The 23,409-nt window shown below is 50.0% G+C and overlaps 2 protein-coding genes across 8 annotated transcripts; both read left to right on the top strand.

Annotated features, from left to right (window-relative positions):
- The first annotated feature begins 8,690 nt into the window (after positions 1–8,690).
- Positions 8,691–12,041, top strand: Galt (galactose-1-phosphate uridylyltransferase). 6 transcript variants are annotated; one of them, XM_034501849.2, is made up of 11 exons: positions 8,691–8,856; positions 9,169–9,338; positions 9,556–9,631; positions 9,722–9,770; positions 9,894–10,023; positions 10,147–10,203; positions 10,363–10,485; positions 10,695–10,827; positions 10,929–11,012; positions 11,445–11,599; positions 11,865–12,041. In XM_034501849.2, exons 1-11 carry the CDS (start codon positions 8,775–8,777, stop codon positions 11,940–11,942), a joined length of 1,137 nt encoding a protein of 378 aa, XP_034357740.1. In that variant the 5' UTR covers positions 8,691–8,774; the 3' UTR covers positions 11,943–12,041. The 6 variants fall into 6 exon arrangements, with proteins under 6 accessions (XP_034357740.1, XP_034357741.1, XP_076791263.1 ...); XM_034501850.2 differs by lacking the exon at positions 11,865–12,041 and adding an exon at positions 11,705–11,858; XM_076935148.1 differs by having other exon boundaries at positions 8,694–8,886.
- Positions 12,042–12,195: 154 nt separating this feature from the next.
- Positions 12,196–23,408, top strand: Il11ra (interleukin 11 receptor subunit alpha). Of its 2 annotated transcripts, none has more exons than XM_034501844.2 (13): positions 12,196–14,131; positions 17,281–17,380; positions 17,521–17,581; positions 18,385–18,554; positions 18,681–18,795; positions 18,953–18,985; positions 19,062–19,228; positions 19,790–19,953; positions 21,288–21,429; positions 21,770–21,892; positions 22,003–22,099; positions 22,323–22,405; positions 23,038–23,408. In XM_034501844.2, exons 1-13 carry the CDS (start codon positions 13,985–13,987, stop codon positions 23,076–23,078), a joined length of 1,443 nt encoding a protein of 480 aa, XP_034357735.2. In that variant the 5' UTR covers positions 12,196–13,984; the 3' UTR covers positions 23,079–23,408. The 2 variants fall into 2 exon arrangements, with proteins under 2 accessions (XP_034357735.2, XP_034357737.1); XM_034501846.2 differs by lacking the exon at positions 12,196–14,131 and adding an exon at positions 15,996–16,087.
- Position 23,409: the final 1 nt, after the last annotated feature.

Here is a 23,409-nt window from a genome sequence, read left to right as displayed (position 1 = left end):
AGTTTTAGCTGCCTAGTGTTGTGGTAAATATTTAATATTAATTTGGGGGTTTCTTCCCGCCTTGGATCATTTAGTCCCCAGATATGTTGCCTGTGCCCTGGACTACTTGCTGCCTGACCTTACTCTTGGGAGGTGGGTGTGAGGTGGTGCAGAGTCAACGTCACAAACTCCGAGAGCAGTTAAGAGCTGCAGCAAGCTCTCTGAACACTGCTGCAAGCTCCTTTAATACTCTCCACCTACGCCCCATTGATCCCAAGAAAGCATCTCTTCTAAACAGCAGTTCCTGATTGGCTGGCATTGTCTGCACCAGCAATCCTGTCCTCAGGATCTCCTAATTGAGGCAGTCCTCAATTAGGAGATGCTTTTTTTTTTTTTTTGCTGCACAGCCCCCAGCATTTACATAGAGGCAGCCCTGCTGTTCCTGCTACATATCCATCCTTTTGATTTTAGATTTTTACAGTCTAGTAGAAGCCGAGGTGTCTTTGCCTTGACATTGTTGACCCCACCTCAGAGGATTCCCAGTATAGTGGACTGTGTCTGTCTTAGGTTGTCCTGTCTTACAGGATTTTACCCATCATGGACTGCCAGCCCTCAAAGAGCTCACTCTGGAGGCATGTCCCAAAAGAGGGAGATGAGGAGCAGTCTATGTAGTGGTCTCACAGATCTCTGCCATCCATGCTTTGATCACTTTCTTTAAGAGGGCACAAAAATCAGGATTTTTGAGAGCCATCAGCACCTAGAGGGTTGCCTTATTTATGGAGTGCTGCCTGGAGATGTGTAGTGAGCCGCTGTTTCAGTGGCTACACACGTGCGTTTTCCAACATGGCGCTGGCCACATGTTTTCCCAGCAGTAAACAATCATTCTGCGCAGCTGCTAGGCAGAAAGAGCGCCAAGCCACTGGCCTATCCCGAGGCGTAATATTGGGTAGTGAGTGAACAGCCATTCAGAAGTGAATACGTCACTCTAGGGTGTATTTAAGGGACCCTCTTCCGGTTTCTTGGGTCTTTCCGCTTTATTGTATGGAGCAGTAAAAAGTTCCTCGTGGCAGTAAACCCGACTACCGCCTCCTGTCTTTATTCGCGGGCGAAAAGGGATTTTGGGGGCGTTCATTACAGAGATGTGCTGTGCGAGACACTTAAACAAAATAATTATAAGTATGACAATTCCTCCTATCATAGCATACTGGCTATCCATGAGGGGTCAAATAGCATCTTAATATTGTCCTACATTTTTTCCCAAGAATCCGGCTTCTAGGGGGAGCACAGATACCCTGATCACATTGAGGTTGGCTATGTTCTCCATTATTGGCACAGAGTAGTTAAGGAATTTGTCTGACCAGATACCATTAAGATACTGAGCCAATGGTTTTAAGGCTTCAGTGGTGTTATGTACCTGGTAAGGGGTTATGCAGATTGAGTGAAACTTGGGGTCACATGCCAATAGAGACATGTTCCTAACAAAGGCCAGTGTCTTGTCTTCTGCCAGTAAGTCAATCTGTTGTAAAATGTGATGGCTTGATAAAGATGCTGATTTAGTACCTCCTGTGCTTGCAGCGCCTCAGCTGACTTAGAGAGTACAGCATTAATAGTCTCTACCATAGTGGCTGTCAGGGTCAAGGTAACAGCAGCTGTTGTTACCCCAGCAATGCCTGCAATGATGGCCGCAGTGAAGGTAGCTATAATACCAAAATCCCTCTTCCCCCCAGTGTAGGGGTTGTAAATGAGTCTGGGTCATCAGAGTGACAGCATGAAAGTGGGTGGTATTTAACATAGGCATCCAAATGGAGGCTGGATTCTTGGGAGAAGGACAACTTGTACTGCATACTGGCTATCTGAGAAGATATTAACTGGCTCCTGTTGGCAGCACTCAAACATTTTCAGGACTCCACATAATTCACCTAGTTGCACTGAGCCAAGATTTGGGAGAATGTGAGTTGTGTCCTCCCCCTGACACCCCCTCCCCCGTCTATAAATAAGAACCCCATATCTGGCTTTATTAGTATCAGAAAAGGCCATAGTTGTATTGGGAATGGGGCGAGAGCTAGATATGCTATGGGGTTTAACTGTAATTGGCAGCTGAGACAAAGCAGTAAGACGCTTGTCTGGTGGCATGTGATTATCCAACGAGCCTGTGAACTCCACTACCATTTCCTGAAAGCTGATGGAATCTGCCAATAATGATTGAGAATATCGTAAGGAGAATGGTAGAATTGTTTTGTCTGGTTCCCTGATATAAGTTCTCCTTGCTAAGCCTCTTGCCTTAAAGACAAGGCAGAAGGCAATGTCAAACTTTGAGGTAACCTTAAGTAGATCAGAATGGGCCTGGTGCAACCACATGAAGGTCTCATTCTGCCATAACACTTCTAGGACCCTCTCAAAGGAGCACGGAATTATGGTCAGGAGGGGTTTCCATGGATCATGCCTTTCCAGAGTTGATAGAGAAAGGAGTGCCATAACATTCAGTAGTAGGTTACTAGCCCCAGATGTTAGTTTAACTCCGGTGGAGGGGCTGCTAGACCCCCCAACACAAGAGAAAAAAGAAGTGCCTCATCTCCTGGTCTGGAATAGACAGGAAATGTTTGAGCCAGTTAACAGTTCACACAATTGTCGTAGTTCCACAAGGGAGTAGGATTCTTTTGCTATGATGGAGAAGGTCAGGGGCTTAATAATCCTGTCAGAGATAGAAAAGCCCAGAAAGGCATATGGGGGAACTCTCTAAATCTTTTCAGAAGCAACCTTCAAGTTGAGTTTTTCCAAGTTGAGAGGACACCCTTTTAAGATAAGTCAGGCTAAGATGTGCAAGCATAATATCATCCATGTAACGAACTACAAAGACATCCCAAGGACTCCCTGTATGGCTTTAACCACATATAGCTGACAAATGGGCAGGCTATCTTTCATGCCCTGAGGCAGGACTGTCCTCTGATATCTTTTAGCTTATTTATTCATATTAGGCTCCCGTACTGTGAAGGCAAAACAGCATCTCTCCTGGGGAGCCAGAGGGACCTGGAAAAAGCAATCCTTAATATCTAGGATCACCACATGGTATTTGGGTGGGATAGCACTAGGACGAGGTAGTCCTACTTGAGTGTTCCCCATTTTTAAAATATGTTCATTAATGGCTCTCAGATCCTGTAGAATTCTATATTTCCCTGACTTTTTAATAACAAAAATGGGAGTATTATGTCTGTTGGTTGAGGGTGCCACATGACCCAAAGCTAGTTCCAAAACCAGTTCCTTGAGAGCAGAAAGCTTAGGTTACAAAATGGGCCATTGGTCCACCCAGATATCTGCTCCAGACAGCTAAGCCAACGGTATAGGGTTAGGTACCTTGATGTCAATTGGCACTGGGTGGGCAGTGGTCAATAGAATTGGGGGTGATCCCCAACTTTGTGACCTGTGAAGTCTAGTGGGTCAAGTTGCATAATGTCATCAAAAAAGGTATGACCATCTCTAGTAAGGACGGCACCCATGTCTTCCAGAATATCTCTTCCCCAAAGGTTTCGGAGAACATCAGCTACAACAGGTATAAAAGAGCCCTGATTGCCATCCAAGTCCTGCCAATGGACAAGTCAGTTAGTCATTTGGTGGACTGGTGGCTTCCAACTCCCATAATGGAGGGACCAGACCAGAATCTCCAATAGGGGAACCCCAATGATTCTTCTTTTGTTATTATAGTGACATTTGCCCCTGTGTCAGCCAGTCCTTTAATAGGTAGACCATCTAAGTGTACAGTTATCATCTGGGAGTGAGGAAACACAGGCAAAGTCCAAAAGACTCCTGGCTGAGCAGGGCTCCCTCTTACTGGTGGGGCTGAGGGGTGCCCCTTTTGGAGTTTAAATTGTCTTCCTGTTTTTGAGAATGACGATCCTTAGCCCGATGGAAACCTTTGTTATAACAAGGACATAAGATCTTGGGCCTAGCTGAGGGGCAGTCCCGTCTGAGGTGACCAGGCTTGCCACAGCCCCAACAGGTGCGATCAGGGGGCCCTTCAGGGGAAGGGTGTATCCTCTGTACATGCTCCATGGCCAAGGCATCAATGGAAGCAGTCAGGGCTGCAATGGGGCCCACACCAGGGTCCAAATCACCAAGGGCAACAACCCTTTTATGAATATCATCATTCTTTACAGCTGCCACAGTATTGCTAGTCGGAGCATTAAGGCATTCCCATGCAAGCCGCTTGAGCATTTCTCTGGTTGGGCCAGCATCAACTCATCTTTCCACTGCCCAAGTCACATGGGACAGGAAGTCCGTGAAGGATTCCCCAGACTGCTAGACAAGATTGAGAAAGTAAGCAGATGGATCCCAAGGGGTGCAGGCCTTAAAGCAACCTGGTTAAAGTAAGCATGCAGTCCAATAGTGGCCTGAGCGACAGGATTAATGCATGCCCCGTGGCCAGTTAGCATATCGAAAGTAATGCTAAGGTTATGTTCCAAATTAATCCTAGCCTGATTCTCAGCCAAGTCATGATATGCAGCCCTCCAATTGAGAAACACAGTGGGGTTGAGCACTGCCTTAAGGAGATTATACTAATCGTAATAGGTCTGGAGGTGCATGGCCCATTGCTTCAGTGCTTGTTCAGACTAAGGGGAATCTGGGCCAGAATTGTTGGCAGCTTTTGTGATTAGTGCCAAGTCTGCCAGAGGAGTGGGAATCCAAGGCCTAGTCAACACATCAGGGCCAAAAGTGACAGGGAAAGCCTCATGATATACCTGAGGAGAACGAGGCCCCCAGGGGAGAGGCAGTCCAGCATGAGGGATGGGCATCTCAAAAGCAACCACACCAGGAGTAACTGATGGAAGACAAAGTCCCCCTAAGTCAAGACAGGCATAAGCTGGGGGTACCTCTGATGGAGCAGGAGTGGGAGGGCCCATGAATAAGGGACCTGGGACAGTGGGGCTAGCGGACAGCTTGGAGTCTGAGGGCTGGAGGACTGGAGCAGAGGCATCAGTAACGGAAAGGTGAATATGAGCCTGATCCTGGCAGTGTTTGTTATGGGCAGCCACCACTTCTCTGGGGAAGAATTCTCAAGACTGGCAACGACTGCAAGGAGGATGGGGACAAAGAACAAGGGAGGGGTAATCCCACACTGTACTTCATGCTTGTGGGCGAGGAAGAGAACATTCATCCAGAGGTCAGGATCCCACATGGTTCTCTGGGGATATCCAGGGGGCCAAAATAGCAGCTTTTTTCCCCAAAATTGGTCCAGGTTGTGAGTCTTAACCTTAAGACCATGAGTAACCAGAAGGATTTTCAGAGCCCTAATCTGGGTTCCTTGATGGTAGAGGGGACGAGCACAAAGGAAAAAAGCATGATGACGAGCACAAAGGAAACAAACGATGAACAGATGTGACAAATATGACAGAAGAAGCGACAAAAGTCACAGTGTATTAAGCAGGGGACTCCCTCAGGTATTGTAGCTCAAAGGCCTTATGTCTGGATGGTGTACCTGGGATGGAAAAGGCATTCGAGAGCCAATCCCTGCTACCACTACCTGGGAAACCAACCCCTGTGTCAGGTACCAGGATGGATCCAGACCAAAAGTGAAAATAAGCAGACGAAGACAAAGAAGACAGAAAATACTGTCCGCTGCACGCTCACCACAGCATGTTTACCCAAAGACAAAGAAAAGCGAAGAGATGGCCGCTGAAAGCTCGCCTTTGAATTGAACCGAGATCAAAAGCTAGGTCAATGAGATGGACACAAGAAAAGACAAAGAAGGCAGAAATGAGGTCCAAGTGCTCACCTTCTCAAGATCCACAACATAAAACACTAAGGGGCCAACTCATTGAAGAAGCAACCAAAGGGGACACCACAGCAGCATCGTGAGGTCGGACCACCAGCACAGTCCTTGCAGCGGCAGACAAAATCAAGCCTCAGGAAAAGGAGGTTCCCAAGCAGCCACAAAATGAGGATGATGAAGTCGTCCATCGACCACGCTGGGTGCCAGATGTTTCCCGTGCCCTGGACTACTCACCGCCTCACCCGACCTGCCCTTGGGGGTTGGAAGTGAGGTGGCGCAGAGTCAACAAAACAGATTCCAGGAGCAGGTGAGAAACGCTGCAGCAAGCTCTCTGAAAACTGCTGCAAGCTCCTTAGTACCCTCCACCCATGACCCATTGATCCCAAGAAAGCGTCTCTTCTAAACAGCAGTTCCTGATTGGCTGGCATTGTCTGCACCAGCAATCCTTGGTCTCTCAGGCAGTCCTCAATTAGGTCCTCCTGCAGGAGGTGCTTTTCCAGCTGCACACCCTCCTGCACTCCACCCCCCACCATTTTCCTGCCATACAGATAAAAAAAACACTAAACCTTTATATTTGCAATAAGCCAAATATAGCAGTAGAGCTGGGCAGATATCAACCCTCTGTGGCTATTTTGTCTAAATTCAGGGATATGACTTGCTATGTTCTATTTGGGCTGCTCTTAGTCCAACTGGCCTGACCTCATGGCCAGTTCTCAGGATCCCTTACCCCATAGTGTCTTTCCCTCTCTCCACCCTCTCTCTCCCTTGTGGTCTCTGCCACATATCCCCAAGGAACTGAAGTCCTGTCTACTTCTCTTCTGCCCAGCCATAGGCTGTAGGCATCTTTATTAACCAATCAGGGATAAGGAGGGGCAAGGTTCCATAGCATCACTTGGTGTACATGAGCATCTCCTTGTCCCCGGGGGCGGCCAGGCCTTGGGAGCCAGTATTTAGTATCACAGTGCATAGCAGCAGACCACACCTCAGCAGCCTAGAGCTCTATGTAGCCAGAACTCTCTGTAGCCAGGCTACTGCTCATTGAGACACCTGTCTCTGCTTTTCAGACACTGATGGCCTATTGCTTGTTTTTGAGATTAGCTTCACTATATTGGCCAGGATGGTCTAGAACTTGTGGGCTCAAATGATCTTCTGCTTCGGCTTCTAGAATAGCTGAGGCTATGGGCAAACACACCACCGTGCACACACACGGTTTACTTATTTATAGATTGATTCTTGCTATGTAGAACTGCGCAGACTGAACTTGAACTTGTAACTTTACTATCTCTGTCTCTGGAGTGCTGGGATTACAGGTGTATACCACCACCACACCCCATACCACCACACCCCATACTTACTCGGTTCTTTTTTTTTTTTTTTTTTTTTAAGATTTATTTATTTATTTTATGTATATGAGTATAATTATAGCTGTCTTCAGACACACCAGAAGAGGGCCTCGGATCCCACTACAGATGGTTGTGAGTCACCATGTGGTTGCTGGGAATTGAACTCAGCATCTCTGGAAGAGCAGTCAGTGCTCTTAACCGCTGAGCCATCTCTCCAGCCCTACTCAGTTCTTTTTATCTAAGCTTATTTTTGCTGATGAGGATAGAGGCATAGTTACAGTAAAGTACTCACACCTCCAGGCTGCAGGCCTCATCTATAGTATGATCAAGCCTGCCCTCTGCCCCGCACCCCCCCCCCCCCAACTTGCATCTTCACCACAGCTGTTCTGCAGGTGACCCAGGTCATTATGAGTACAGAATGCTGTTATTCTCTGCACAGGACAACTCTATGCTCCAAACAGAACCTAAGTGCCTGGCATACGGTTAAGATGCTCAGTTGAACGATATCTTCTGAACATGACGGCCATTGCACACATGAACTTACTGCACCTGTGGTTACCTGCACAAAACTTGAGGATGGACCCATTAAGGTTTCATATCGGATTGGGGCAGTGGGGGAAGGACTCACGAGGCTCCCCCCTTTCTGAGGGACTATTGGCAGATAAAGATTCCTGGCAGGAGTGTCCTTGAGTGATGAAGCTGATATGTTGCCCATGCTCCAATAAATAGCCTTAAGCTCATGCAAGCAACCCTAAAATGGACACGAAAGTAGGGGTGCTTATGTGAGAACAAAATTTGAAAGCAGCATTGTAACAATAACAAAAATTCATGGTCAGCAAAGACCACCAACAATTTGTTAAATATAGTCATAATAAAAATATTAAGCTCCTGCAGGGGCAGGGTGACAAAAAAATAAAGGCATGCAAGGGCGTGCCCAGACAAGTCCAAACAAGCCCAACTGAGTAATGGGCTATCTGGTGTTTACTTCTCTCTCCCTCCCTTTTCTGGGAGGTCCGAGTTTCTACAAGTTCTGCCAGTTCTGCAAGTTGCTGATGTTTGAAATATCCAATCATGTGTAAGCGCGCGAAAATGCCTTCCTCCCCCCACCCCATGCTATAAAAGACCCTTTAACCCACCACACGTGGCCAAAAACCCTGCTCTTGGAGCTAAAGAGCATGTCGTTTTTGACCGCCGGCTCCTCCCCTAATAAACCTCTGCTGATTGCATCCAGGTATGGTTTCTTGTGATTTTGGGGGGGTCGCGATTCCGGAGGCTTGAGGAAGGGTCTCCCGAGTATGGGGCTCTTCACTTACTGGGACGAAAGGTTTCGGCGGATGAAAAGGAGATAGTAACAAAGGAGGGTGGCTATGACCAAAAGTCATTATCTACGCGTATGAAATTTTCGCTTCCCCTCCAGTATATATCTGCTGAATCCGTGGCCGGACGAATGGATTCAGCAACCAGTTTTCACAGATGCTCTATAGACAAGTGACTCCAATCCAGGGAGCAGGAGAATCATCTTAACAACCTGGTGAGGTATGTGGCGATCCGGAGTCCCGCCCTCAAGTGGCAGGCTGTCGTCACGTGTTGGCGGCCAGCCAATCAGCCAGGGTGGGCGGGGGAACTGGAATGGTGAGCTTAGCCCTGTGTACCATTTTTATTGACCTTAGGTCAATTCGTGTGGCCTTATGTCGCACAGCGGAGCCGATCCTGAGCAGCGCCAGCAGGCTTCAGAGACGGACGCCATGGCAGCGACCTTCCGGGCAAGCGGTAATTGCTGGGCGGCCTGGACCCACTGCGGTGCGGAGCCGAGCCTTCCTTTTCCGTAGGAAGTTCTAGTTCCAGCGTCAAGGTCGGCACTCCTACCCGAGGCCAGGGTGGCGGGCGAGGGAAGGAAGGACTTGCAGGACATGTGGCACTGAAAGCGTTTAACCCTTTAATTCCCCTCCGCCAGCCTTTAGCTTCTAGAAACACTGCTCAGACCGAGCGTCCCTGAACTTGGGCCTGCTAGGGCAATAGAACCATTCCGGGAAGAGGGAGACAGGGAGTTTTGCTGACTGATCCTTGATTGACTGTCCCCAGAACACCAGCATATTCGCTACAACCCGCTCCAGGATGAGTGGGTGTTAGTGTCAGCCCATCGCATGAAGCGACCCTGGCAAGGACAAGTGGAGCCCCAGCTTCTGAAGACGGTGCCCCGCCATGACCCACTCAACCCTCTGTGTCCCGGGGCCACACGAGCTAATGGGGAGGTAAGCCCGAATACACAGCCACCAAGTGGAATAGGAGGAAATAGTTCTTTCTTATTACTGCCCTTCGTCCACAAGAGGGAGCAGTGCGCCTCCTTTTGGGTCATTTCCCGTCAAGCGATTTTGATCCTTAGAGTGGGCCTTCCTCGCCCCCCTTGCAGCCCCGGTAACCCTTGAATTCCGTCAGGTGGTAGTATTTCTAGCCTATTCTTGTCAGTAGGTGAACCCCCCCTATGATGGCACCTTCCTGTTTGACAATGACTTCCCAGCTCTGCAGCCAGATGCTCCAGATCCAGGTACCCTCAATTTAACCACTGTTGGAGAGAAGGGAGACTGCATCTGACCGGGGAACCTGTGCTGCAGAGAGTAATACTCCTTTATTCCAGGACCCAGTGACCACCCTCTCTTCCGAGCAGAGGCCGCCAGAGGAGTTTGGTAACTATGGCTTTCCCCTCTTACAGCCTCCAGCCCCGGGCTGAAGACTAAGGCCTGGGCTTGGGCCCTGCCCTTAGCACCCATTCCCTACATCTCTCTGTCATTTCTGTCCTCACTACCTAGTAAGGTCATGTGCTTCCACCCCTGGTCGGATGTGACGCTGCCACTCATGTCTGTCCCTGAGATCCGAGCTGTCATCGATGCATGGGCCTCAGTCACAGAGGAGCTGGGTGCCCAGTACCCTTGGGTGCAGGTCTGTGAGGGGGAGCTGTACCTTTGGTTTGGGGAGGGGTAGCAGTACTGCTTCCACAGGGTATGGTGAGGAGGGGTTGACTTGATGTCTGTGTGACTAGTGAATCTCTCTCATACCCAATAGATCTTTGAAAACAAAGGCGCCATGATGGGCTGTTCTAACCCCCACCCCCACTGCCAGGCAAGTATGCGACAGGCTGTAATGGCTTTCTTGGCTGAGTGCACTGACATCGTGGACAGGATAACTAGATTAAGGGATAGGTCAAAAGAAATGCATTGGTTTGCAGAGGCTTAGAGATAATGGACTCACCTGTTCTTCTCTGTGCTCGCCCCTTGACAGGTTTGGGCTAGCAGTTTCCTGCCAGATATTGCCCAGCGTGAAGAGCGATCCCAACAGACCTATCACAGCCAGCATGGAAAGCCTTTATTATTGGAATATGGTCACCAAGAGCTCCTCAGAAAGGTGGGAGAGAGCCAGGCCTTGTGTCCCCAGGGAGTCTCTAGCCCTTTCACCCTCCCAGCGAGACATGCTTTAAAGGGGGATAGGACATTAGCAGCCATGCCAATATTAGAGAAGGGTGGGAGTGCAAGTGGAGAGACTCAGAATCTTCCGCTTTCCTGCCGCTTGCCCCCTTTCCCATGCATACTTTACTTTCCATTCTGTGCGTTCAGGAACGTCTGGTCCTGACCAGTGAGCACTGGATAGTTCTGGTCCCCTTCTGGGCAGTGTGGCCTTTCCAGACACTATTGCTGCCCCGGCGGCACGTGCAGCGGCTACCCGAGCTGACCCCCGCTGAGCGTGATGGTGAGTCTCCTGGGTAGGACCATGGGACTGGGTGCTGGATAGAATAGCCCTGATGGGACCAGCATCTATTATCCGGGGTGAAACTCAGGCTCTGATTCCAGATCTAGCCTCCATCATGAAGAAGCTCTTGACCAAATATGACAACCTATTTGAGACATCCTTTCCCTACTCCATGGGCTGGCATGGTAAGGCTTTTGGTGTTGGGGTAGCCCCAACAGTATTTCTGGGCTCTTAGATTCTGGCTTAGGGAACTATAATCTCTACAAGGCCTTAAAGCACTTTTTGGCCTTAAAACAACTGTCCAGGCAGGGCAGTGGTGGCGCATGCCTTTAATCCCAGCACTTGGGAGGCAGAGGCAGGCCTGGTCTACAGAGTAAGTTCCAGGACAGCCAGGGCTACACAGAGAAACCCTGTCTTGAAAAAAAAAAAATTGTCCAGTACTGGGACTGAGAGAAGAGAGATTTGGTGACACTGTTTCTGATTGCTCCCTGATGCTTGAGCTCCCTGGGAAAATACCAGGAGATGTAATATTCGGGTACCTGGCCTAGCTTAGAGGAGGGGCTAGACTGAAGGCTGACAAAGGGCCTCCCAGATCATCTCTGTCTTCTTGTTGTCAGGGGCTCCCACGGGATTAAAGACTGGAGCCACCTGTGACCACTGGCAGCTCCATGCTCACTACTACCCCCCACTCCTGCGGTCTGCTACTGTCCGGAAGTTCATGGTTGGCTATGAAATGCTTGCCCAGGCCCAGCGTGACCTTACTCCTGAACAGGTCAGGACTCACATCCTGGGTCGTCATATCCTTTCACCTCATTTCCTCACGGGATCTCAGCAGTCATGACCTTGAAGAGCCTCATAAAAACCTCTGCATTCCTAGAACTCAGAGTCGCTGCTCGACTCCACCCCCTGGTGACTCCAGCTATCTTGAACTAATCTTCCCATCCCATAAGCCCTCCTCCGTATTTCCTGGGCCAGACCTCGTCTGCATAATTCCAGGTGACCCTTACTCTCCTTGATTGCTTATTGTCCCCTCATAGGCTGCAGAAAGATTAAGGGTGCTTCCTGAGGTACACTATTGCCTGGTGCAGGACAAGGAAACAGCAGCCATCGCTTGACTGGGATCACAGCCGGGCCTTCAGTCTTTGTACGTGACAGACCTGGGACCTGGAGTTCCAGCAGATGTGACATCAATAAAACTGCGACTCATATTTTAACCATGTTTTCTGACACCAGAGGGGTGTGGACTCTTACATTCTGGAGTTTGGGTAAAGGCTAAGTGTGACTCCAAACACTCTTACCTATGGATTTTCAAAAATTAGATGCAAGAATCCCCTTCACGAAGCCAGACATGATGCTGCATGCCTGTAATTCCACCACATTGGAGGCTGGACTAGGATTCTGAGTTTGAGGCCAGTGTGGGTTACGTAGCAAGACCTAGTCTCTGAAACCAAAGCCAAGCTGGACCTCATGTTGCAGGTCTGTAATCCTGGCTACCCAGGACCTTGATTGCAAATTCAAGGCTAGCCTGGGTAGCTTGGTGAGACTGTCTGGTACAAAGGACCCAAGAAATAGGTCAGTGATAGAGTGTGTGTCTGACACGTGTAAGACCCTGTGTTCAGCCCTAAGTCTAGAGAAGAAATTCTACCTCTGCTCTCTGAACAATATTCAGTATTGTTTCACGTGTGATATAAACAGCATGCTAACTTAGGAAGATATTTTAAAATCTTGTGTCCTTAGCTTGGCAGAGTCTTCTGGAAGGCCAGGGCCCTTTGTATTTATTACTGAGCCTGTTGTCAGCTCACCAAGCCTGAGTCTCAAAGTTTGGTAGGGAGAGGGTGAGCAGAATCCTAGTCCCAGTGGTCACCCCAGACACTGGGCTGCTGGCCAGAACCCTGGTTTTGTGAGTGGCCACAGTTAGACGCTGCTCCAGACCACAGGGGCTAAAGGGGCGGGTTGGGAGCGTGCATGTGGCTTTGTGTTCTTGGATTCCTCGATTTCTTTGTGCAGCAGATGTAGCTTCAGTACCGTACGTATGCTGCAGAAACTGCGTGGAGCAGAAAACACTGCTAAGCTTGGCAAGGACAGCCAGAGATAGCCGCAGGGCCTAGAATGTTGTTGTTGTTTTTTGGGTTTTTTGTTTGTTTGTTTTGTTTTTGTTTTTTGAGACAGGGTTTCTCTGTGTAGCCCTGGCTGTCCTGGAACTCACTCTGTAGACCAGGCTGGCCTTGAACTCATAAATCCGCCTGCCTTTGCCTCCCAAGTGCTGGGATTAAAGGCTTTCGCCACCACCGCCCTGCCGCAGGGCCTAGAATGATCGTGTGTCTAGCTTCCCCCTGATCTGTTTTTCCCTGTGATAGTAGTGGAGGAACTACAGGGCATTTGATATTTGAGACCAGATACCACTCGGTGGTCTCCGAAGTCTGAGGCAAATGTAAGAGCTGTGACAGACATTTCAGGATGGTTAGAATGTTTTTCATCCATTCTTTTTCAGGGGAACTGAGTCTTAGGGTTGAGAAGTCACACTAAGCCTGGACTAGTGACTGGGTCTGACTGAGAAAATCTTGCTTTCTCTTCTTGCCATCCAACCTGGGGCCATTCTTCTTGAGACCTTGGAAAGGGGATGGGTGCCTGGGATTGGGAATTGCCTGGGGTCAGAGTAGGCACTGACCTTGCCACCTAGGTAGGTGGTTGGTTTCTTAGGGCATACATAAACACACACACACACCCTAATCTTGCCAAATTTTGGAAATGCCTGGAAGTTTTCAAAACAGCACAGGAATCTAGATGCAAGGAGAAGAGATTCTGCTTTCACTGGCATGGGATGCGACCTGACTGTTTTAAGGGTATAAGAGAACTAGACCAATCTTCCAGCTTCCTATCTTATCTAGAGTCAGGGGCACCTTCATTGAATACAGTCAGCAAGCGGGCTCCAGTGGTTCAGTAGGAACCTGAGGCTGTGTGGACGGCAGGGAGAGGAAGGGCCTGGGCACTTCCAGGCCTGCTGTCCCTGGGAAGCCAGGCCTTCCTTCAGGAGAGGTTCGAGGAATGCAGTTTCAGGTTTTGTCCTCGGAATCCTACTCTGACACCCTCCTCTAAGTTCCAGACGGGACAGGAAGTGTCCAGAGGAGGTGGAAATGATTGGCAGTTGGAGGCTCCAATGGGCCGAGAGTCCCCCTTGCTTCACTTCTCTCGTTCTATTGGCGCTGGGAGGAGCCGCCCCCATTGCCGGAGCTCAGCACTGGAGGGAGTAGAGGCCGGGGCAGAGGGTGAGGGCGGAGGGCGCTGGCGGCGGCTGCCGCAGAAGGTGAGGCCTGCTGGGACCCGGGTGTTGACTCCCAAGTCCTGCCAAGAGGGGGCGGGGCAGGGTGGTGTGTGATCTGAAAGGCTGGGAGTAACTGATGGACTATGAGTGTGTCTCTGTGTGTGTCGATGTCAGTGTGTGTGAGGCTCTGAAACTGGTGTCCTCTGGCGTGTCTGTCAGTGCAACTGCGTTTGAGAGTGTGATTCCAGCTGTGTCTGCTGGTGGTACAGCAGCTGGGGAGATGCGTCTGTCAATGGGTAATTTTTCTTTAGGTGTTTGTTTGGGACAAGGGCTGTGGCCACACCAGGGAATGTGTTTTGGGAAGCTTCTGTGAGGTCTAGATTTTGTCTGCCAATGTGGCTGGGTTTTTTGTGTACTAATGTGTGACTTCAGTAGTAGAGCAACAGTGAGACTTGTGACCGTGATGTGTCCTGTGTCCTAGCCTAGACTGTGTGGGAGTGAAGCTGTGTTCCTGTATTCGGGAACTACTTAAGTTGTCGAGGGAGACTGGCATTCTACCCAGCCTGCATCAGTAGACAGATCCACCCCTCAAGACACATGGCTTTCCCTCTTCCCCTGTTCAAGAGCTGATGGGGACTGAGAATGGTCAGTGATAGAGCACTTGCCCCGGGTGAGCCAGGGCCTGGGTTCCATCTCCAGGTCTGAGACAGTAAGTCCCATCACTGGGCCACATGTATCCTAAGCCTCTGGATTCCTGGGGTTGCAGATGTGGCACATCTGTTTTTATATGTTGCTGGGCATCAAAACTAGGGCTTTGTGCATGTTAGGTGAGCTCTCCCAGCTGAGCTATATCCCCAAGTCCCTGATCTTCTGGTGTTTCTGTTTTCATGCCTGATTCCGTGTCTTTACATTTCTTTCTCTGTTCCCATGACTATCTTCCTGGGGAGGTTTTTTTTTTTTTTTTTTTGTCTTTTCACAGCTTTTCCCCCTTAGCTGTCTCATGTTTCTGCTTCTCTAGTTCTGTCTACAAGCTGTCTGTCTCTCAGTGTCCCTCTGTCTGAGTTCCCTGCTTACTCTTTGTTTCTGGCCACACAAGGACTTGTAGCCTTGATAGAATGTTGATCTGTCTTTACTAAGAGCTCCTGTGAGCTCCTCATGGCGAGGAGCTGCTTTCAGGGATTATAGAGTAACCCCCCCCCCCCCCCCACATACATACATAAAGTGCATGTCTCTGTGTCAGTAGGACCTCTAGTAGGCTAAGCTGTTTAAATGTGTCTGAGTGTGTGTATCTGTGTGTGACTCTATCTGAAAACACGAGTCTGAGGGTAACTGTGTGTCTTGTATATCTGACACCAAGGGATCAAAGGCATTTCCTGGTGCTGAGGCCCAACCGGTGGAGGGGGAAAATAGAAATAACTGGGACTTCCAGGGAATGGGGGAACTGCCTTTCCTTATATTCTCCAGTGTAAAGTCTGTTTTCCCCCTGGAAACACAGCCAGCTGTGCCCCAAGGAAACATTGTTGGAGAGTGGAAAGAACAGGAAGGAGTGCGTCTGTGTGTTAATTCTCTTTATTATGTCCACATGTGTTCAAGTGAATATCTTTGTGTTAGTTAACTACCTAGTGAGGCCCTGAGTAAATAGGCTTTGGTGACTTTGTGAAAACAAAGGAAATCTAGCCACAGCAAGGAGCAGACGCTGTCCTCCTCTCCTTGCTGGTCCTGGCTGTGTCTCTGGCTTCCTTTCCAGCCTAAGGGGGGAGGCCTCTTTCCTTCCCAGGCCCTAGGGTGGGAGGGAATGAGAGAGGGAAGAGGGAAGAGGGAAGAGGAAGAGGTGGAGGAGGGGGCCTGCTCAGCCCCAAGGCCCAGAGGGGGCGGGGCTCGACATGGGAAGGAGGGGATGGTTCTGGGGTCCCACAATTCAGTGGAGCAGGAGACAGTTCTTAGCCTGTAGGAGGAAGTCTTGGAGGCCATGGGCACTCAGTCACTGTGATTATCAAGGTAGAGTGGGACTAACCAGGGTAAATGGGGCTGGGACCCGGTGTGGGGGGCAATAAGACAGTCAGTTCTGTCCTTCTCTGGAGAGGTCTTGTGGCACTTTGAGGGCTTGTCATCTGTCCCTTTCTGACTCCCTTCAGTCTGCTGCTGCTCTTCTCCACCTCAGCCCGTCCTCCTGGCACCCCACGCCTTCCCTATATGTTCATTTCTCAAACTTTGAGTCCCTGCTGCACCGATCCAGACCTCTTGCATATTGGCCTCAACTCCATTGCCTTTGGTCCTGAACACTTTTCTTTCCCCGCATTTGGTGCTGTGGCCCCCACATCAGGCGCCTGCTCCTGCAGGCTCCCAGCTCCCCTCCCTGCTCAGCCACCCCGTCTCCATCTCCATCTGCTGGCTCCTCGCCCGCTCCCAGCCTCTGGCAGGAGCTAGGGCATCTGGATCCGCTTAATTCTGCAGCCCCAGCCTGCACCCTAACTCCTTCCAGCCTCACAGGCTTGAGACCAACGAGATTTCAAGCCAGGCCCATATAAGTGGCCCAAGTACGAGAGTACGAAGGCAGGCCTAGGCCAGAGGCTTGGCAGCCAGAGCAGAGCTGGGCCTCATTGGGATTATAGGGGGTATTTGGACCCATCATGCCAGCTCCCTATCTAAGGGTGATGAGGTTTGTTGTATGTTGGCCAGAGGCAATAATTAGCCTTGGTCAGGTTGTGGGTGAATGCCAGAATTCTCAAGCATTCTGAATCGTATGGGTTAATGGGAGTGGCTGAGCTAGTGCCAATCTTTGGTGCCAGGGGTGGGCGCCAAGGATGGTGTGTTGTGTTGTGGGGTGGGGGTGGGGCGTGAATGCTAGCACAGTCTGTTGCCTCTGGCTTTTGTTCTGGGCCCTAAGCCCAGGACTGGGATGAACGTGTGTGTGTGTGTGTGTGTGTGTGTGTGTGTGTGTGTGTGTGTGTGTGTGTGCTTGTGTGTGGACACATACACAGGACAAATACAGCATTGGGTATAAGGTGGGAAAGGGGAGTTCAGGTTAGATTCCTCGGTCATTTCCAGTAGCTTCATTTCTCTTGATGCTTCAGTTTTCCTTAAGGAAGTCCCTTAAGGAAAGTTTCCTTAAGGAAGTCCCAGCTTTGGAGAGGGTAAGCTAAGCTTCAGGTCATGGCTGGGTAAGTTCTAAGCATCCTCTTTCTCCACAGATGAGCAGCAGCTGCTCGGGGCTGACCAGGGTCCTGGTGGCCGTGGCTATAGCCCTGGTGTCTTCCTCCTCCCCCTGCCCCCAAGCTTGGGGCCCTCCAGGTAAGAAAATGCCTCTCTGGCTCCCAAGTATAGCTTCCTGCTTTGACACAGTGACCCCCACCCAGAGCTTGGAAGCCTGCTCCTCTGTCGTTCTCATAAATGGGAAGGGGTATGAAAGAAGTAAAGTCTACCTTTTACAGGGGTCCAGTATGGGCAGCCTGGCAGGCCCGTGATACTGTGCTGTCCTGGAGTGAATGCTGGGTAAGTGTTCATCTACCTATTAATCTCATACCCACAGCCCTATCCTGACCCTGCACAGACCTTATGTTCCCTCCTATACTCGATTCTTCTGGTTGTAATCCTTGCTTGCGTGTCCTAACCCTCCAAATGTACTTATTCAATAGAAAATGCAGCCAATGTTGGGATGTAGCTTGGTGTACAAAGCCTTGGGTTTGATACCTAGTAACAAAAGTCATCAGTCAACTAGCCTGTATGTTTAAGTACCTGCTAAGTGCTGGGTTTATCGTAGGCTCGGAGATACCGCAAGATGTGTGTCTTCAAGTGCTTTCATCCTAGTGGGGAAGGCAGGAGGCAGCAAACATACAAGAAATGGTCAAAAAGGAGCTCAGTGCACAGGTTAGAGTAGATACACTCCTGACGGAGGCAGCAGCTTGTGAAAATGCCCTGAGGTGGGAATGACCTCAGTGCTAAGGAACAGAAAGAAGAGAATGCAGCCTGTGCAGAAGGAAGTTGGGATGATAAAGGAAAAGAAGGCAACAGTAGACCACAAGGGACTGTGTGAAGGGAATTTGGGTTTGGGTTTAGTCTCCTTTCTTGTTTTTATTTTATTTATGTATTTATCTTGGTGCCTAGGAATGGCCTGGAACTCACTATGTAGCTTCAACTGGCCCCAAACTCATGAACCTCCTTCTTATGATTCTTATGCACCACCATACCAGGCACCAAATCGTGCTTTGATTGCATGTGTGCTTAGATGCTCTCAGAGAACAGTTGCATAGCCTGACCTCGTCTCTCCCTGCTTTATCTCCTCACCTCTCCTCCAGGACTCCAGTGTCCTGGTTTCGAGATGGGGACTCAAAGCTGCTCCAGGGACCTGATGCTGGACTAGGACACAGACTGGTCTTGGCCCAGGTGGACAGCCCTGACGAAGGCACTTACGTCTGCCAGACCCTGGATGGTGTATTTGTGGGCATGGTGACCCTGAAGCTGGGCTGTGAGTTAGGGAAGATGGCTGTGAGGGACCATGAGATTCCCAAGGGGACCTGGGATCCGAGCAAGCCCTCTGGGATAGGATGGAGCTAGGGATGTCTTGATCTCCAGCTGTGCCCTCTGTCTCCAGTCCCCCCAGCTCGTCCAGAGGTCTCCTGCCAAGCAGTAGACTATGAAAACTTCTCCTGTACTTGGAGTCCAGGGCAGGTCAGCGGTTTGCCCACCCGCTACCTTACTTCCTACAGGTATGTGTGGGTGTATCTGGCATATGTGCCTATGCAATTGGGGTTGCTGATGTGATATGGGTATGGGTGGCAGGGAGAGGTTCTGACAAATTCTCAAAGAAGGTAGGGGCCCTTTTTCTTCCTGACTTCAGCTGGCATTCTTCCCCCCCCCCCCCAGGAAGAAGACCCTGCCAGGAGCTGAGAGTGAGAGGTAGGACATGAGAGAGAGTCTGGGGACTCTAAGTTGTGACCTATTTCCAAACCCAAGATAATATCCTCCCTTCTAGGGAAAGTCCATCCACCGGGCCTTGGCCATGTCCACAGGACCCTTTGGAGGCTTCCCGATGTGTGGTCCATGGGGCAGAGTTCTGGAGTGAGTACCGGATCAATGTGACCGAGGTGAACCCACTGGGTGCCAGCACGTGCCTACTGGATGTGAGATTACAGAGCATCTGTGAGTACCCCAGGCTCCTTCCAGACCCAGAGACTCCACACAGACTTACACTCCCCTTGCCCCAACTTCCAACTGGTCCTCTCCTTTTCATAAAGACGTAGTAGTCACAGATGAGTTCTGTATGTACCCTAGAGGCTCCTGTCATTACCCACGTGTCCAGCCCACCTGCCTAGCTCACTCCTGCTTCTGGACTCTATGCTGAAGGCAGCCCATTCTCATGCTCTCCCTGCCTAGGGGAAAGACTTGGTCCCTTTTCTTTTTTATTTTGACCTGAGTGTGGGAAGGGAGAAGGCAGTAAACTTAGGTTGGAATTTGGGTCAGTGAATCTTCTGTGGATGGAAAGAAAAATCCGATTATCACTCAAAGCTATCAAAGTTCTGTTTTTGGATTGCTACTTGTCTTATAATAAGGACAGACAGGACCTGAGGCTCAATGAGTGATCAAATTTAACATTTCCCCTCCTTCCTGGGATGTATCTGACTAAAGCACCTTTACATACACACTGTGGGAAGGGATGAGTATCCATCACTTACCTTGAACTTTGTGTCTGGCCACCCCTAGTGCGTCCTGATCCACCCCAAGGACTGCGGGTAGAATCAGTACCTGGTTACCCAAGACGCCTGCATGCCAGCTGGACATATCCTACCTCCTGGCGTCGCCAACCCCACTTCCTGCTCAAGTTCCGGTTGCAATACCGGCCAGCACAGCATCCAGCCTGGTCCACGGTGAGATCTGCAGTGTGTTTCAGTCTTGATCTTCTGGTGCTGTCTCTGGTTTTGAGAGCTCAAACATTCTGTGTTGCTTCTAGGCACTGGCAGGTCTCAGAAGACCTGATTCTCTCTCTAGATAAGCGTTCCCAAGGTGTTGAGCTGGGTGCTGGAGTTGTAGCTGGTAGGACTCCTATCCTGGGTAACTAACCGTAATGCAAGCCTGTCTGTGGAAGGCGGAGATGGCTTTTTAAAAAACCCACTTCTAGGGGTTGGGAAACTGGCTCAGTGTATAGACAATTGTTGTCTAAGCACCGGGACCTGAGTTAGAATCCTCAGCATCCACATAAAGCCAGGTGAGATAGCATAGTTAGTCACCCGAGGGCTCCAATAGCAAGAGGGGAGTGGAGGCAGGAGAATGAATACCTAGAAGTTCTTGGGCTAGCCAGGCTGCTATGCAGCTGAGAGCAGCAAAGAACCTGTTTCAAACAAGGTAGAAGACAGAAAAACTTACTCCTGAGTTCGTCCTCTGACCACCACATGTATGCTGGGACACACTTCATCATATGCATGCACCCATACCCACCCACACACACCCACACACACATGCATGTGCACACGCACACACATCACACACACACACACACACACCACATCACCACCACCACATACACACACATCATACACACACACACACACACCACATCACCACCACCACATACACACACATCATACACACAACACACACACTCCCCACCACACATACAACCACCACACCCGAGAGAGAGAGAGAGAGAGAGAGAGAGAGAGAGAGAGAGAGAGAATAACTTCTAGGAAAGGGTGTACCTTCCCCCCACCCCCACCCCCAGGACCCTCCATATACACACTCCTGTGTCTAGGTGAAAATAGTTTACCTCCACATCCAGAAATGCCAAAGATTGGTTGGCATCTGTCCTGGGAAGCCGCCCCTTTAGTTCATAATCTGCATTCGGGGCTGTTTGTCTGCAGAGTACCTCAATACACATTTGACATGCTAACTCTGTCAGGTATAGTCACTCCTATTTTGTACAGGTGAGGAAGCTGAGACATAGAGGGTTCCACAGTCCATTCAGCAAGCCACTCAAAGTTTTGAACACAGACTTCCCGACACCATAGACCCTCTAAGTAGCCTCTACATGCTTCCATTTTCCAAATCCAGACATAGATTTTGTCCCATCAGCCACCTAACATGGGGCCTAGACCCTCTTTGCCAGGTCAATAGGGATGGCAGCATGGGAGAGGACTACTCTTCACTGGCCAGGGCTGGGCAGGTTCTCTACCCATGGCTTTGAACACACCATCTTTCCCTCCAGGTGGAGCCCATTGGCTTGGAGGAGGTGATAACTGATGCTGTGGCTGGGCTGCCCCATGCGGTGCGAGTCAGTGCCAGGGACTTTCTGGATGCTGGCACCTGGAGTGCCTGGAGCCCAGAGGCCTGGGGTACTCCTAGCATTGGTGAGAGACAAAAACAAAGACAAAGGGCGGGGCCCTCACCCCAAAGCCACCATCTACTAGACAGTTTTACACATCCCCTTTAGGGGCTTTCAGCACTGCTGTGCTGTCCTATTCGATAGCCTTGCTGGCCTGCAGCCCTACCCTGACTTTAGTCTCTCGCCTCCACCCCTGCACATATAGACCATATGTCTGCAAGTGGACAAGCCAGATCCCCAGAAGCTGACCACACCCTTTGAAACTGCCTCCTAGGCTCCTACCTTAGACTTAGGTTCTAGCCCTGCCCCTGCCTTAGAAAGGCAGAAGCTTCTACGTACACCTCTCGGGTGTCATCCTTCTTCAGGTCCCCTGCAGGATGAGACACCTGATGGGAGCCAGGGACACGAACAGCAGCTAGAGACAGTAGCTCAGGAGGACAGCCCCACTCCTCCAAGGCCTTCCTTGCAGCCAGACCCAAGGCCACTTGGTAAGTTTGATGGACGGTCAAAGCATGTGGAGGATGAAAGTCCTAGACAGAAGGCGGCCTCAAGAATGGCCAACATTGCTCTCCCAGTGACATGTGGCCTTTTCTTTCAGATCATAGAGACCCCTTGGAGCAAGTGGCTGTGTTAGCATCTCTAGGAATCTTCTCTTTCCTTGGCCTGGCTGTTGGAGCCTTGGCACTAGGGCTCTGGTGAGTGCCATTGGTTCCTTAGCTGTGACCCCTATCAGCTGCTTTGATGCCCAGGGACCACGACCATCCCCATCCTCTGCTGATTGCCTGCTGAACCTGCGGGATTTTGGAATCACTTCTCCCCACCTGGCTGTCCTCTCTGTTATGATTCCTCATGCTTTGCTAATAAATCCTCTTGGAGGAGACATGGTACCAGGGAGACAGCTGCCCTTTTATGCTTCAGGCTGAGGCTGAGACGGAGTGGGAAAGATGGACCTCAAAAACCTGGGTTCTTGGCACCAATGATTCCAGCGGAAAAGCTTCCAGGTGAGTAGCACTTGGTAATCTAAGTGCTTGATTGGGTGTCTGACTTAAGAACCGGATGCCCTATTCATTTTGTGGGTTCAGGGAATCACTGGAGTTGGGTCTTCTTTTATATCTAGGCAAGGGGTAGAGCAGGTTAGACCTTTCATTTCCGAGTCCCTGTTTTCAGAAATGGGTCTCTTCCCTTAGAGTATTGAGAATTACAGTAGCCCCCTTTATTTTCAAGGTGTCAGAACTATTATTACCCCCTCCCCCTCCCTTAAATGTCTTGGATCAATGCTTGCTTTTCTCCCTGATTTGAAACATTAAATCGTATTACTGTTGTGTGGTTTGTGTGTGCATGCTATGTGTATGCAGGCACACGTGTCATAGCATGCATTTGGAGTGGTTCTACCTTTGCATGGGTTCCGGGACTGAACACAGGTCATTAGGCTTGCTTGGCTCCGAGCATCTTGCCACCCTACCCGTTGGTCCAGAGCTATATCTACTTCCTTATCTTTAGGGTGTTAGGGCTCCTTCAAAAAACGGGCTCCTCTGTTCCACCTTAGAGTGCTTGGCTTGGAAATGTCCCCCTTTGTTTTCGGGATGTCTGGATCCAGTCCTCCTGTCTCTTGATATGCTCCCTGTTCTTTTAGGAATTCCAAACCTGCAGAGGACCCCGGAGAACTTCAGCTGATTTCATCTGTAACCCTGTCAGACTTGGGTGGTTAAATGGACAGGCAGAAAAAGGCAGGGCAGTGGATCCTATGGATGGAGGCGTCAGCTGGGATGTGGAGCCCCTTTCTTTGACATCTATACTCCAGACTTGCTGCCGGCTGAATGCTCTCTGGACCTCTGATGTCGTCCTTGAGGTGGAAGTCCACCTGAGGAGTGTGTATAGAAGTCTGTGTTCCTGTGACCGTGTGTGTGTGTGTGTGTGTACAGATGATTGAAGAGAGTGCGGTCTTTGGCTTGGCCCTTCTGGGGAGTGTGAAGAGGTGAAATAAAAGAGACGGAAGTTTTTGGAC

Source organism: Arvicanthis niloticus, chromosome 5, assembly GCF_011762505.2.
Source record: "Arvicanthis niloticus isolate mArvNil1 chromosome 5, mArvNil1.pat.X, whole genome shotgun sequence".
NCBI classification, from domain to species: Eukaryota; Metazoa; Chordata; class Mammalia; order Rodentia; family Muridae; genus Arvicanthis; species Arvicanthis niloticus.
Note: the sequence above shows the minus strand (reverse complement) of the source record. Positions and strands in the feature narration are given on the sequence as shown.